Raw genomic sequence first — 17079 nt, 5'->3', positions numbered from 1 at the left:
AATGTTCAAGTACATGGTTTTAGAAGGATGTTTTTAACATTATGATAATCTCATATTGCTACTTCTATCTAAATGTTATAAACTGTACTAAAACTTTGATTTTCTTAAATCTAAGACATTGCTGCCTGAAGTGGGAAACCCATACTCTCAACAACTCAGAATGATAATGGGTATTATCCAACAAAAGAGGCCATATTCAATGAAGGTAAGAAAACAATTTTATTTTTCCCTTTATTCAAATGTTAAAAATTTCATTAAAGACTTAAAATGCACACCCTATATTTTTATGACGTGATCTTTGATTTTAAAAACTCACACCATCATAAATCTAAAATAAAAGTTAAAAAAAACCTCACATTAACCTCTAAGTATATCTACCTACTTACCAGTCACAAACATAAATGGCTATTACCATGGGTTAACTATGGGGTATCTTAAGTCAGTATTAACTTCATGATTTAATAGCAACTGGTACCATTAACAGACTTTGAAGTGACTTTTCTTCTGGTGCCTAAAATTACTTAATTATAAAAGTATCATTTAGAACATTTGTAAAATTTGATTTATTACAATGTTTAATTTATAATCTCTGAAAAGTTTTGTTATTCTTATCCTTCCAAGCCCTTCTAGCCTTTTCTGAGTTTGAGTAAAAAATTTTAATATGTCTAGAACCCAAGAAAATTATATGTTGTTGCCACGTTCCAGATACTTACTTGTTTTCCTTCCCAAGCTCAATATTAGAGTCTCCTGGGATCTGGAATGTATAGATGATGATGATGTGCTGTGTAACACTGCTTACTGAAGAGCTATAAGACACTCAGCTGGAGGCACGTGTCTACAAGTGCCAGGGTATTTATGGGGCCAGTTGTCTCCTGAAATGTAAATGTGATGTCAATCTGAACCAACATTAGTAACTGTGAAAGGAACTCATGCATGCAAACATCAACTTTAGGTAGAGCTTAGGTAAATTGAACTAATGACATCTGGATGAATACACAACTTTTCTAGAACAGTTTTCACACCACACAGCACCTATGGTTCAGTTTAAGGGCAGGACCTAGAGATGACAGACAAGGCTCAAACTAAACACATTCTCTTAAGATTTGGTTACACGTTTTTCTAGGGCATTCTCTCTGAACGCCCTAGAAACATGTAACCAAATCTTGAGTCTCATGAAATGCAAATTGAAAGCCACTGGTATTTAGAATGCACAGCAATAATGATTCACCTTCATCCCAGCTGCAGCAACTGCATCCCTCCAACTGGGCATTTGCAGAGAAGAGGCAAGACTAAGCATGGAGATCATCCTTGTGCTCAGTAGTTCCTCCTTCAGGGAAAAACATTAAACTTTCCTCTGCTTTCTCCCACCTGTTCCAACCTCTTATCAAAGTTATGTCAGCTTTGGTTATAAAACCATCTGGGGGTGAGCTTCAAATATTATATGTGAATAAAATATTAAGCACCTGTGTGATAAAACAATTTTAGCTTGAATACTTAAAGAATCAGATTTTCTTATGTACTACCTGCAAATGTATCCATCTGTTCATAGATTGCTATCTCTATAAAGAATTAGAAATATCTAAAATCTACAGATGTCAGAGTTGAAAGGAATCTGGGAGATACCTGGCTTCCTGTAGCTGCACATCACAGACATGAAAGTGAGGCTCAAAGGAGCTCACTAGCTTGGTCCGGGTCTCACAACTAGATCATAGCAGATACAGGGCTTGTACTAGCTGCTTAGTCCCAGTGCACTTAGCATTCCACCCTTTCTCTGACACTTGAAAACTGACTAAACAAAGGAAATGAAAACATACTTTTAAAGGGTTAAGATTAGGTAGGAGAAAAGAGTTGGTATGGAAGGATCAAGAGTAACAAAATCAAATTTAGAAGGAACTGCTACCTTCCAGGTTATGCTAATTACTTTTTCAAAAACAGTCCTCTTAGACCTTATTGTCAGATTATTCTCTGTGGGGAACAACAACAAAAAAAGATTTCTACCACAGTATATCTACAGATGACCGAAACCAAGTGCCTTCCTGAGAAATTCTAGTCCTGCCCTGCACAGTTCTCTGTGCTCCAAATGTTTTTTATTCTCTCTCCTTCCACTTGTATTTTCTAGATTATTCCTTTCCCATTGGCCCTTTTCCAGTTTACAAGCTGTTCAAATCTACCTTCATAGAAGCTGCCACTTCTCCAAGATTCTGCTTCCCTTTCCTCATTCATTCTACAAATATTTATTGAACACCGGCAATATACCAAACATTCTACAACGAAGCTCCTTGAAAAAGTCTATATTAACTGCTCTTTCCTTCTTCTCATCTCTCCACTTCTCTGTAAACTGCCAAATTGCTAAAGACAATTGATTCTCAATCCTTTTGTGCATTTACAAGGTTGACTACTTCCTCAAATTCTCTCCTGTCAGCTTTCAAAACATCCCCTGCTCCTGATTCTTCTTTCTCAGTGACTCTTTTTCATAGGCTTCTCTTCATTCATCTGCCACTTAAGAGTTGGTATTCCCCGAGGGTTGTATCATGGCTCTCTTCTCGCTCAACATGTTCTACCTGGGCCTTCCTAATCACTCCCATGCTTTAGCGATTCCCTGTGAGTCAGCCAATGAAAGATGAGATTGGCTTTTGAAGCACATTAATTCTTTAAGACCTCTGGTAAGGTGACCCAGAGAATGTCACATTCAGAGTTAGCCAGTCTTCCCTTGGAGAAGGCACACAAGAAGCAAGGAGGTGACAAGCAGTGATTATTTTAATGTTCTCTTCCTACTCTATAGGGCCATCCCCCTCCCTTTAGAAATGTAAAGTGGGGAAATAAAGATGGATCTACCAATCCATACCAGTATGCTTTCCTTTTATTGGTGTGGGTGTGCCCCTTGAAGAGACGACCATCACTGTGTCAAGACAGGCCAATACCACTTCCATGACTCCACTCCCCTGAGACCTTCCACTATACTTTCTGTGTCATCCTGACACCTGTAGATAATCAAATGGTAGGTTAGGATATTAATCACTGTAGCTTAAAGCTAAGTTTCTCCCAAGGCTGACATTCATTCCCTGTTCTACTTACCACCTCAGCTCATAGCGAGACACTTTTGTCAGAGGAGGTTGTACAATGAGCACCACACAAAAACAAAACAAAAAAAACCCAAGTGAATGGCAGCAATAGAAGATACCTCAGATGAGCAACCTGACCTTCTTTCCATTAATTTCCATAAAGAAAGTAAATTCTAAAGAAATTGGAACTTCAAGTCTTTCCTCCTTCAATGTCTTATCCTGCCCAGCCTCAGTCTGAATTGTGTCAGAGGCTAGACCCACACTGCCCCTACCAATCATGGACAATAGTAAAGTTGTAGTGGCATGTGGGAGAGGGTGGATAAAACATAAAATGAAAAGAATCCTGACTTCAGGTTCATCAGGAGGCAAATCTTAAACTTCTTTGGAGAAATCTCATTAAGGGTTAGTTTTGCTTCCCCATGTAGGAGTGGAATCTGCCTATGCACACAGCTATTCCAGTGCCAACTCCCAGTACCTAGAGCTGACACCCAAAAGCCAAGGCATCACACATATCTGTATCCACATGGAATTAGCTGAGTTGTGGCAACAGCAGTTGTTCTTATATATTATTATTTTTACTAGGTCGGGGCAACTTAAAACCTAACAGACTTGGATCCAGGCCAAAACGTTATAAAGGAAAAAAGCAAGTGGTGTTGACAGAGTTACTCTCTGCTTGATAACTAAAAAGCATAGAATGCAAAAGTAGGGAGGGCCCTGCCCTCCTAGCCAAAATTGCACATACCTTCCCTGCTGCAGCTGGTGAAGCAGCTAACTGCATGTGTTTCCCTATTGCAGGCCTTTCTGGTGGGTTTACCTCCTGAGAGGAAGAAGTGAGAAATACCCTCGCTCCTCTTAATTACATAGGAGGCAGGTGGAGAGGCATTGTTGTGCATGTATGGCTCAGTTAACCCCACTTGTGGCACAATAAATATGAAATTATGACAATTCAGATCATCTACCTTGACTTCCTCAAGTAGGAATACAGGTGTAGAAAGAAGGGTTCAAAGTGTTCATGACAAAACTGCCTCTCTTCTGGGCTTCTTCCCTGTGGGTTTCTTCTTAGAGCAGCACTCTCCAGTAATGCAAATGAATATGCAATTCTATGTTTTCTGATGACTGCATTTAAAAAAAAAATTCATTTAAATAATTAATTTAACCCAGTATATCTAAAATATAATTTCTATATGTAATCTGTATCAATTATTGAGATTTTTATATTTTATTTTTCATACTAAGTCTAGAAATCTATTTTTTTCTAGAATCTTATATAGAAAATATAGAAATCTTATATTTACAGCACATCTCAATTTGGATGAGCCACATTTTAAATGCTAAATAGTATGTGTGTCTGGCTGTTGTACTGGACAGCACAGGTCTAGAGAATCATGATGAGCAAAGGACAGGAGTTCTCCCTGTTTTCCCTGTGTGTTAACCTCTCTAGCATCTCTCCAATCTACCCCCTTTCCACCTCCACTGCTCTAATTCAGAACCTGATCATCTCCCACCCAGACACTTCAAACCACTTCCTATCTAGTGTCCCTCATCTCACGAATGTATTGTACATACTGCTGCCACTTAACTGTCTCATTTCATTCTTCTGCACCTTCACTGGATCACATTTCCTACAGAAACCCAAACTCATTATGATGATAATTTGTCCCTTTTAGAAGCCTGTGATAATTTACATGCCAGCCATAATTGTATCTCTGGTACATGGCACATGAATTCCAGTATGGAACACTTTCTAGCCCTACCCCTATCCTTTAAGGCTCAGGGGACAGTTACTATCACTGTGAAGCCTTTCCCGTAACACTCTGCTTAGGTTTCATTTTTGCCACTTAAAATTGTATGTCTTAGGTTTTGGGGTTTCGGGGTCCATGCCTCTTTCCACTCTAGATATCAGGCACTTTCCCATCATCCTCCATAGCCTCACACATAATGGACATTCAATAATGTTTGCCAAAATTGAAATAGACAAAATTGACCCATTTTCAAATAATGTTTATAACCAGGGGCTGTTACTGTTTTGTTTTTTTTTCCTAGCTCACAATCGTAAAGCAGCGAGAACAACCAGAAATGGTTTTCCGACAGTTCCTGGTAGAAGACAAAGGACTTTACGGAGGCTCTTCTTATGTGGATTTCCTTTGTTGTGTTCACAAGGAGATCTGTCAGCTGCTTAATTAATTGAAACTTCTCTGTCATTGATGTTGCATTTCCAAGGAGATAATCTCCTTCTTGGTGCCTAATTTTCTAGATGATAATAGGCTAGTTTTGATTTCTTGCTCATTTTCAGAATAACTTTCCAGGAAGAGACGGCATTTAGAACTTCAGCTTTGGTGCTCAGGTATAAAGCCAATTAAGGTACAATTGTACCATAAAGGGAACAATCTGTTTCTGATTGCACAGTTTCTAATTTTTAAAACTGATGTGGTTTGCATTTCATAAAAGGCAAAGTTTACAGAACCATAAACATTCTCAATTTTCTTTATGCTAGATATATAAATTATTTTTCAAACTGTATAGATTTGGGGTAAAAAGTTGTCTCAGTTCCTCTCCCAATTGCAATGAGAAAAAAAGCTTAATTTTTACATTATACTTAATTTTCTAAAACCATGTAACTCCATTGAACACATTTTTCAACTTAAGGTCTGCATAGCAGACTTTTAATAACCTTGGGATTTATCTGGTAGAACAATATGTGTTCTACATTTTTTTCATAATTATATATTGTGTATGTTAAAACTATTTTCCAGTTGTTTTGTCTGTAAAACTGTCTTTATCAATATGCTTAATGGTTCTTTGTACAATTTTGAAAGTTTCTACCTGTATATAATGGATCTTAACCAGTATCAATAAATCACTTCGTATAATCTTAGTAGGTAGATTTATTTATTTATTATGTATTTTTAGGTCTTAAAAAGAAATAAGGGTAGTATTCAAAAAGTCTTGGCAAAAAGTTGTTTGGGTAGCTCACTAAGAACAAATCATGAAAACAAAATTTTCTCTCTTTTTTTGAGGGTTGAGGAGTACTAGGCAATAAATCTAAGAAACATCATATTATACTTGAGAAAGGCATTTCAAAGTTCTCTAAAATGTTTTTGTGGGCAAAATAAATAGAAATGGGCGACATGAAACCATTATTAATGAATATGTCTAAACCTAGAAGAATGATTTTGAGTGATATCACAAAGGCATCTGCCTCTACCTGCCCTATTCAACTTTGTTATCAATTATATGAATAATAATAGCTAACATATATTGAGTACATATCGTGTCCCAAGAACTGCACTATGTTTTCTGGGAACATATGCATATGTATTCTTCACAGCAACCCTGATCCTGTTATCAGCCCCATTTACACATGAAGAAACAGGCTTAAGTTCCTTGTCTCTGATTATATGGCTAGTAAGATTTATTTATAAATTAGATGTCATGAAGTAGGTAGAAAAACAAATACAGTGACAGAACTAAAATCCCCCCATGTTAGCCAACTGGCATGTTGCTTCAACATCAACTTGGATGAGTTTAACATCATCAACTTGGATGAGTTTAACATCATCAACTTGGATGAGTTTAACATCATCAACTTGGATGAGTTTAACAAGAAGAAATGTAAGCTCCTAGATTTGTGTCCAAAAAACAAATGCATATGCAGGAGATCATTCTTGGAAACAACACGTTTGTCAGAAAAAGAACTTAGGGAGTTTGCCATTATGAATCACTAGTGGAATGAAAGCAGATATGATGTCAATCTACCTTATTACTAGGATAGGCTGTCAAATGAGCATAGTGATGGTTCCACTCTACTCTGAGGTCAGGCCACACCTAGGCGCTTGTTCAATTCTAGGCACCATGCCCTATGTGAAATAGAAGCACAGGGCACATTCCTTTATTCATTTGAAGGCTGTCTAATGATTTGTTCTTTGTGTTCCTTAGGGTATAGAACCAGAATCATTAAATAGAAGTGACAGGCTGGGTGCGGTGGCTCACGCCTGTAATACCAGCACTTTGGGTGGCCGAGGCGGGTGGATCACTTGAGGTCAGGAGTTTGAGACCAGCCTGGCCAACATGGTGAAACCCCGTCTCTACTGAAAATACAAAAAATTAGCTGGGCGTGATGGCAGGCACCTGTAATCCCAGCTACTTGGGAGGCTGAGGCAGGAGAATTGCTTGAACCCGGGAGGCAGAGGCTGCAGTGAGCTGAGATCGCACCATTGCACTCCAGCCTGGAAGACAGAGCTAGACTCCAAAAAAAAAGAAGTTACAAAGTTCCACTTAATACAAGAAACTTCTAAATAATTAGGTGCTCAAAGAATATGCCATTGGAAGTAGTATCTTCTCATTTAACAAATACTAACTGCACATTTTCTAGGTGCCAAACACTAGGCGCAATACTGGAGAGACAACAGTGAACAGCACAAGCAAAGTCCCTGCCATCTCTACAATTACAGGAAAGTTTCAGAAATGCCATGAAATGCTACAGTAAGCACACAGCAGGGATATCTGACCTGGTCTAGCTGGGGGGCAAGGTGTAGTCAGTAAAGATTTTCCAGAGGAAGTTACATTGAAGATGAGACCTGAAAAATTGTAAACATTTGCCAGGTAATTGGCAGTATTGGTAAATATGCCAGCAGAAGAGAAAATAAGCATGAAGGCTCAGAGTGGAGAGGGCACACATCACCCTTTCAGTAAACTAAAGAACTTAAACTTGACTGGAACTATCAAGGAGAGACAAAGTCGTAAAAGATAAAGTTGGAGAAGCAAGTAGAGTGAGCCTTAGCCAAGGAAGAGTTTGGACTTTATCCTAATGACAAAGTGAAGACCTTCAAAGTAATTTAAGCAGGAGCAGCAGGATCACTCTAGAAAGATCACTTTGGGGTTGTAAGGTGATGTAACTTGCAGCAGACAGACCATTTAGGAGGCTATCAGAATAGTTCATTTGAGTTCACGATGGCCTGAATTAAAATAATGGTATTTAGTTGGGGGTGGGGGAATTGGGGGAGAGGTGACGTAAGAGAAGAGAAAGTGTCAGAAAACGATTTGTTTTGAGCAACTGGGTAGACAGATGATTCTCTGAGAGGAAACAGAAATAAAAACAGCTTGTGTATGTCAGTGTGTATGTAAAGGGTATAGTTCAGATTGTACATATCTAAGGTAGCTTGCAAGCTATAAGACCTAAAAATATGGGTGTGAAGCTCAGCAGAGAGCTGTAAGCTAAAGATTTGCAAGCCATCTACATGTATATCAAGAAAAGGAAGCCACACAAGTGGCTGAAAAAACTTAGGCTGACTCTGTAGAGTGGGAAGGAAGCAAATCCCTAGGGCAGAGAGTCACTAGAAACCTTGAAACTGGGAAGGGCCAGAGAGGTAGGAAGGGAACTTGGCTAGAAGATGTCACAAACCTCAAGGTAAAAGAGGGGGTGCATGAAGAGAGTGGGCAGCCAAGTTACAGGGTCCAAAAGACAAAGACAAAAATGTTTGTTGGGATTAGTAAAAGGTCATGGGTGAGTTTGGTGAAGAGCAGTTTCTCTAAATCAGTAAGGCTAAAGGCTAGATTAGAACAGGTTGAAGAAGGGGAGGCAGAATGGAGGCAACTCAAGAGGCGACGAGCGGGTGGATCACAGAAAGGGGAGGATTTTTTAAATTTTAAATTATTTTTTTTAATTTTAAATTTTAAGGGATTTGCCATTCAAATGCTGGTGGAAAGAAGCCAGTATTATGTGGAAAAAATATAGATAGTGACAATACTGTACTACAAAGAATGTTGAAGATTGAAGACAGAGAAAAAATATTCAAAAGAGCAAGACCCTTGGAAAACAGAGGGAATACAATATAAATGGTGAGGTTAGCTTTCATGGTGGAAGAAACCCAATATGTAATGGAAATGCTCCAGTGAATCCTGAATGACCACTTGCCAAAAATGGTGTAAGTGCTGCTCTGAAACGGTGCTCCCCATCCCCAGACTGGAAGAGCTGGTGGAGCACAACGGCTCAGACCCATGTCGCTCTGGACCCAGCGACATGGGTTTCTATACTAGTTCCACCACTAGCTGTGTGATCCAGGGCAAGTTAGAAAATTTTCTGTGTCTGTTTCCTCCAGTTTTTTCAAGAATTAAAGTTTATAAAGGGCCTCGAACAGTGTCTGACACATAGTGCTGCTATTTAAGTATTCATTGCTGTTATTGTTTTATTAGGTTTTTTACTAAACTTGCTAAGGATCATAAAAACTAGGACTAATCTGACTCCTAATAGGATTTGCTACTATGCCACCAGTATCGTAATTGACATCCTCCAAATCAAGCTCTTTAAATGCTATAGAAATTCCAATTAACAGATGGTTTCAGAGATCAGAATAAATTTGCCATATGAGAAATTTGCAGCTTAAACTACTTTAAATGCTAAAAACCAAAACCTCAATAATATATAAACCAAAGACAAGAACTTGTATTTCAAATGTTAAGGAACCATTATTTAAAAAAAAGAAATGAGTTCACTCACTTTTTGAAGGCACATCTTTTGAGGTTACCAAATGGCAACTTTCCTAGAAGGTTCACTTCTAAAAGTCTAACATAATGGTAGTAGACTGAGAATAATTAAGAATCATCTAGACTTGTGTCCAAAAAACAAATGCATATGCAGGATATCGTTCTTGGAAACAATACATGTTAGAAAAAGAACTTAGGGAGTTTGCCATTATGAATCACTAGTGTGGAATGAAAGCAGGTATGAGCTCAATCTACCTTTGGCCTCAAAAGACAAGCGAGTACTTGTACCAAAAAGAGAAGTTTTAGGGAAAGTCCACCAAATATAATTTTCTAACAGAACTGTTCATAAATGGTTGTTTGGGAAAGTAATATTCTCATCACTTTTTTTGTTGTTGTTTTTTGAGACAGGGTCTCAGTTTGTTGCCCAGGCTGGAGTGCAGTGGCAAGATCATGACTCACTGCAGCCTCAACCTCCTGGGTTCAAGTGATCCTCCTGCCTTGGCCTCCTGAGTATCTGGGACTACAGGCATGTGCCTGGCTAATTTTTTGTAGAGATGTGGTTTCACCATGTTTCCCACGCTGGTCACAAACTCCTGGGCTCAAGCAATCCTCCCGCCTCAGCCTCCCAAGGTGAATTCCTCCTCCAATGAATAGCAGTTTTCAGATAGTTCAAAGACATATCCCTATCATGTTTCTTGTGCAGGCTAAACTCCCTCGATTTCCAAAATGTACCCTCATAAACATTTCCAGAGCCATTGTTATCCAAACTTAATACATGAGAATCTAGTTTTGAATCACGTAAAGAACAAAGTCAATTTGGGGAGACAAATTACTAGTGTTTCATTAAGGAAACTATAAGTGGATTACAGATGCAGTCTCAAGAATACATGAGTTGTGTAAGAATTTCCTTTTTTTGGAGATGGAGTCTTGCTCTGTTGCCCAGGCTGGAGTGCAGTGGTGCGATCTCGGCTCACTGCAACCTCCGCCTCCCGGGTTCAAGCGATTCTCCTGCCTCAGCCTCCCAAGTAGCTGGGACTACAGGTGCATGCTGCCATACCCGGCTAATTTTTTGTATTTTAGTAGAGACGGGGTTTCACCATTGTTGCCCAGGCTGGTCTCGAACTCCTAAGCTCAGGCAATCTGCCCACCTCAGCCTCCCAAAGTGCTAGGATTATAGGTGTGAGCCACCGCGCTCGGCCGAGTTGTGTAAGAATTTTTAGGGAATGCTTTTTTATTTTTCCACTTTTTTATTATTTGAGATGAAGTCTCACTATGTCACCCAGGCTGGTCTCCAGCTTTCAGGCTCAAGTAATCCTTCCATCTCAGCCTCCCACACAGCTAGGATTACAGGGTATCATGCCTGGCTTTGATAATTTTTTTTTAAATTATATTACAGAATTACCATTCAACCTATTACTGAGTATATGCCCAAAGGAAAATAAATCATTCTACCAAAAAGACACATGTTCATAGCAGCACTATTCACAATAGCAAAGACATGGAATCAACCTAGGTACCCATCAATGGTGGACTGGATAAAGAAAATGTGGTACACATACACCATGGAATACTTCACAGCCATGTAAAAGAATGAAAGCATGTTCTTTGCAGCAACATAGATGCAGCTGGAGGCCATTATCCTAAGCAAATTAACAAAGGAACAGAAAACCAAATACCACATGTTCTCATAAGTGGGAGCTAAACATTTGCTACCCATAAAAATGGCAACAATAGACACGGGACTATTTGAGGTGGGAGGGAGGGAGTGGGGCAAGAATTCAAAAACTGTTGATCCAACAGTGTGTGCTCACTTTGTGTTTCTGTGTCACCTTTTGGTAATTATCACAATATTTCAAACCTGTTTATTATTATGTCTGTCATGGTGATGTGTGATCAGTGATCTTGGATGTTACTATCATAATTGTTTTGGGGGTGCCACAAACCACACCCATATAAGATGGCAAACCCTAATCAATAAATGTTGTATGTGTTCTGATTGCTCCACCAAAAAAGAAAAAAAAAAAAGAAAAGAAAAAGAAAAACTTGGGTTCTGTGCTCAGTACCTGAGTGACGATCATTCAGACCCCAAACCTCAGCATCACACAATATACCCAGGTAAAAAATCTGCATGTGTATCCCCTGAATTTAAAATAAAAGTTGAAAAAATTCTCTTACTAGTTATAAAAACAACTCTTTTGCAATGAGATTTGCAATTTTAAGACCTTCTGAAGAACGAGACTCTAGTTTTTTTGTTGGTATTTTTCAATATGAGGTATTCCTTGGGTTCATGAAAAACTGTTTAAACACACATTATTCATGTTTGAAGAATACCATTTTAGGATACCCAATGGGGTTTAATGTTACCCAATCAATGTTTGAGGGACCCCACCTCATATGCCTATGTGTCAAAAAGGTTATTACCTTCATGAATTAGGGAAGTTTCAAGCAGATATGAATTGCAACTGTAAACTCTGGTGTGCAAAAATGTCATGTTTTTAAAATCACCCTGACTGAATCTGAATCTCTATCCCACAGGACTGAAAGGGAATCTTTACTCTCTTTCATCCACACTGATGACTAGTGTCAAAGTGCCCCATGGCTTTGTGAAGTCCAGGGCTCTCTGCTTTCACACCATGCTTGGGGAAAATGAGTGAGTGGTCTGGGCTGAGCTACTTTCCCAGTGGAGCTCCGTGCCACTGAGCTCTTTCCCCATGAGGTTCTCTCCCCTAGGGCCACTGTTGCTGACCAGCAGCAGTTTCCTAAGACTCCTGGGTGCCACCCCACACCCATCCTCCACCATCCTGTCTGCCCCCCTCACTCAGGCAATCTACTGTCTCTATTATTCACCGGAGAAATATAATCTACTTTTTCCACTTAGGCTATAATTAAACAAGGTGACACAGGTGTAGTTAAATCACTCTCCTTATTTTAACATGTTGCCCTTGGCAGAGAAGTAATTGAAAACTTACATTCTAAGGAAGGAGTCAGGTTCCTTTAAAGTCAGACCAGGGGAAGTTAGTTCTGTTCAAGACCTCTGATAAATGGTAATTCAGTGGAAACTGCTTTGTTTTCTTTATCCCCAAAGATAATGTTCTTTTATTTGACACAGAGAAAAAGTCTTTGTTAGAAAAACAGTCCTCTTACACAGCAAGAAAGCATCAGCAGAAGGGAAAAGAGCTGACAAGGGAAGGTTATGAAAAATCTCCTGGGAGTTATTTCCAATTATTAAGCAAGCAGCAAGGGAAAGGGACTATTTATTGAGCACTTATTATATGCCATACATTAGAAGCTGAGAAAGCATACCACTGCCCTTATAAAGCTAACGACAAAAACTAAGTCATAAGAGCCCAAGCAGCGGTGTAAAAGCTCAGGACTAGGTGAGTAGACAAATGCAGGTATCAGATGAAAAGGCAAGCTTTCTGTTTGAATCAGGGTAAAGGAAAGCAATCAGAACTGGGAAAGGTCCCCAAAGAGGTGCTGGTGCCATCCTGATCCACTATCTTGTCAGCACCATCTGAGGAAGGATATGGAGTTAAGATTCAAGGAGCTAGTTGGCTGATGGGCTTACATTTGTGTTTACATTTTTCTAAATTTTGCTTTGGAATTATTTTTATAAATATATTTTTAATCATGCATTATCCTTTAATTGAGCTCAATAGTAGAAAAGAAAGCTATAATCTTGAGTTTTTATTTACCATGCTATAAACCTAGCTTCTTAGACAAAACAATAACCCAACTACCCGTGTAGCTTTCATGAATTATGAGCAATATTATTACATTAAAAATCTTTTTATTATTAAGGTACCCACCACAATACATAAACTATAAAGTGACAGCTAATTCCACAAGACATTTAAGCAATTACTTTGATCATTTAACCAGCATAAACTACTAAACTGGATATATCTGAACAAAATTGTGTTTTGAGGTTTTGTCCACTGCTTTCAAAAACAACAAAATAAACACACAGAAAAGGCAGGATAATGATGTAGCCATTCTCTTATGATAACAACAGTTATAAAAATCTGTACAGGTAAGGATTATCTAAAAGGTGTATTTTGTGACAACACAAGCCTAGACCTCCACATTTTCCCCCATTGGATAGATGAATGGCTTGCAATGACATCATTATACGGCAATTTTAAAGTATTAGTTCACATTTTCAGTCTACTGTGTGTTCCAAAGTAAGCCAACTACTTAATATGCTTTCAAAGGTGATAGTTTCCTGTCTCAAGCAAGTAACCCTTTTTCCTCTTTTTTAAGTAAATGTGGTCACACAGTATACAGCTATAATGCATGCATAATTTAAATATGCATGTTGGCCAGTCGCAGAGGCTCACGCCTGTAACCCTGACACTTTGGGAGGCCAGGGTGGGTGGATCAGTTGAGGTCGGGAGTTTGAGACCAGCCTGGCCAACATGGTGAAATCCTGTCTCTACTAAGAATACTAAAATTAGCTGGGTGTGGTGGTGGGCACCTGTAATTCCAGCTACTCAGGAGGCTGAGGCAGAAGAATTGCTTCAACACTGGAGGCGGAGGTTGCAGTGAGCCAAGATCTTACCACTGCCCCCCACCCTGGGTAACAGAGACTCTGTCTCAAAAAATAAAAATAAAAAAGAAAATATGCATGTGGTATTTTGCTAGCCAAGTTAATTTAAATTTTTTTTAGTTCTATGAATGCAAATGTAAGCAAAAGTCACAAACTATTTTGTCAACCTCTAAAATGTAGGGAAATGCCACATGAACATCTCAGACTTACCCTCTTCTCTCTGTGGTGACAATTAGCTGGAGCTGACAAGTGATGTCCACTTTACCCAGGGTATGAGGTCTCCAGCCCCACTCTCCTCTCTATAGTTGCTATGGCCTGAGACCAAGAGTCAGTGGCCATTTACTAACGCACTCTATGCTGCTCTGCTCTGCTTTTCTTAGAAAGGAGTTGAGAGAACTCATCAAAGTGAGAAAAAGCACAGATAGATGGATGAAAGTAAATGAGTGAAAATATTTCCATGTCGTTAATATGCAAACAATGTGCCTAAAGAAGACAATTATCCCATTAAAAAGTTCTTGGCCTGCTTCTCTATTAATATAGAGTCCCATATGCATTTTACATTGTTGACTTCTAGGTTCTCAATTATTTAGAAGTATTTTTGGAAAAACCTACCTTATCTGATTTCAGTTTATTAGCACCTTTAGTTACAGAAACATGAACTCTTACACTCAAACTGATCATTTTAATATTTTATCCAGTAGTGGAAAAAGGGTTTACTGGAAAAGGATGTCCTAATTATCTAGATTGAATGAGGTAGTTTTTCTCTGTGCATTACAGCTAGCAATATTTATACGAGTAAATGATAGAGTTATTGAGAGCAGAAGCAATGTGGTATTTCCAGAAATGAAGTCTTCAATGGAGTCAGTTTGCTGGATAAATGTTCTAATCTTTTGAGAAGTCCTAGATTTATGGCCTCAAAACTGACTATATATACACAAGAACCCAGCAAAAGTTCAGCCCCTATTACCCAACATCAAAGAGAGGATAATGCTAAAGTCACACATGAACCCTAAGATTACAGGATTGTTCTAAGAAAGACCTTTTGCATAAGCAAAGGTTTATGTTTCTAATAGATCACAAAATATGAGACCCTTTCAGATCAAAGACTACTGTTTAGATTAAGTCCCAACGGGGCTTTCATTTTGTCATGTTAATAAGGATTATATTAAACAAATTAGTAAAGTCTGAAACTATACTTCAAAGGCTAAATCTTATGTTCTAAATTCAGGATGAAAACAGTACAGGTTTTAAATTAAGCGCTGTAACTAACTGAAAGATAATTTAGCAATTAAGATGGGTAGAAAGTATTTTAAAAGACATGAAAAGGAGTAACTCCTAGTAGCAGCTGTGACACCCTGATGCACAATATAGCTCCCAAGTATCCCATCTTTATACTCCATTAACTTAAATGAAACTATGGCGTATCACTGACCTGGCCTCAGAATAAGGGAGATAGGAAATAAGGGCTCATAAAGTGGCTCTACTACTTACCAGAGTAACAGAGCAGAACTGCTGCAGTAGTGATCCCTCTCAACTCTGGATCTGTGAGCTGGTTGCCATGCCACACTCCTGCTTGATTCTCACTTCCCAGGTTGACACCTTGACCTCTCACACTGTGCTGTTGCATGATGACCGTATTACATTCTGACTGCCATCACCACAATTCTGTGGTCTAATCTGATTCATTTGTGTTTGGGTATGGTATTCCACACCATAAAATCTGTTCTACCTGACATCATCAACTACCTGCCCTCTTCTTTCTCCACAGTGAAGAAGAGTAAAAAAGTATTCCTACTCAATCAGTACTTTGGGCCTCCTAATCCCCATCCTCTGAAAGGAGGAAGGTCGGTGGGAAAATGGTTCTCACTGGAAATAAATATCAACAGTTGGTTTGGAATACCATGAATTATAATTCTGTAAAAACTCAGACATGCTGATCTTCTAACTTCTAAACTAGGTTATTTCACAATAATTAGCTTCTATCCCCAGTAAAGAATTAGTGCATAAAGCAACTAAAAATTTATTTCTACACAATTTTTTTTTTTTTTTTTGAGACAGAGTCTCACTCTGTCGCCCAGGCTGGAGTGCAGTGGCACAATCTCGGCTCACTGCAACCTCCGCCTCCTGGGTTCAGGCAATTCTCCTGCCACAGCCTCCCGAGTAGCGGGGATTACAGGCGTGCACATGCCACCACGCCCAGCTAATTTTGTATTTTTAGTAGAGATGGGATTTCTCCATATTGGTCAGGCTGGTCTCAAACTCCTGACCTCAAGTGATCCACCCACATCGGCCTCACAAAGTGCTGGGATTACAGGCATGAGCCACCATGCCCAGCATTTCTAAATAATTTTGTGGAATGTAAGACATGTAAATATAAAGAAGACCAAAAATCAGAAGAGGTCAGAGTAATGAAATTTCATTGGAAACCTTTCCTCAATGAATACACAGTCATTGCAAAAACAACACCTCAACCTTTACTGAAAGTGAAAGTTAGCAAAAACTAGTGAATCAATTCCATCCTGCTATTAAAAAGGCCAGATTCATTGTCAAAGGGATAAATTCTGGGTCTTACATTCTTTTTCCACCATCTGCTCTTTTTTAAATAACTTTTTCCTAAATATGGTAGATCATGGCTTCCCTTAACTTTCAACCGACAAAGCAGCCATACCTACCTCTTTCTAAGATGAAATTGTGACACTGATCTCACAGGTGCCTATGCCATGTAAACAGCAGGAATGTCACCTTGGGTAGGCCCAGGGTATGGAACGTAATAGAGAGCCCTGTGTATAGGACAGGGTCACTCCTTAGCTGATACTTCTAAGGACCCATCACAGGCAAGTGGAATTTCTCTATCCTGACTTCATTCCCAGGTCAATGCTGACATATAGAGTTCTAAATCTAGATAATTTGTAATTAGTGAAGTTGAAAATATACCATAATTTCAGCAAAAAAAAGGGGTCTTGTACTAGATAGTACTAATGGGTT

General features: G+C 38.9%; 1 protein-coding gene across 5 annotated transcripts in view; it reads left to right on the top strand.

Annotated features, from left to right (window-relative positions):
* Nucleotides 1-5937, top strand: part of SEC24D (SEC24 homolog D, COPII coat complex component) — a 116850-nt gene extending 110913 nt beyond the window's left edge. For 4 of the 5 annotated variants that reach the window (XM_055111778.2, XM_008955429.5, XM_008955428.6 and 1 more), the window contains exons 22-23: nucleotides 116-205; nucleotides 5106-5937. In XM_055111778.2, coding sequence (XP_054967753.2) covers nucleotides 116-205; nucleotides 5106-5246 — 231 coding nt within the window. In that variant the 3' untranslated portion in view covers nucleotides 5247-5937. Of the gene's footprint in view, nucleotides 1-115; nucleotides 206-730; nucleotides 850-5105 lie in introns of all 5 variants that reach the window. The other variant, XM_063603877.1, reaches the window with a different exon arrangement.
* Nucleotides 5938-17079: the final 11142 nt, after the last annotated feature.

The sequence above is a fragment of the Pan paniscus genome, chromosome 3 (genome assembly GCF_029289425.2).
Source record: "Pan paniscus chromosome 3, NHGRI_mPanPan1-v2.0_pri, whole genome shotgun sequence".
NCBI classification, from domain to species: domain Eukaryota; kingdom Metazoa; phylum Chordata; class Mammalia; order Primates; family Hominidae; genus Pan; species Pan paniscus.
The sequence above is the reverse complement of the archived record's forward strand: the minus strand, read 5'-3'. Positions and strand labels throughout refer to the sequence as shown.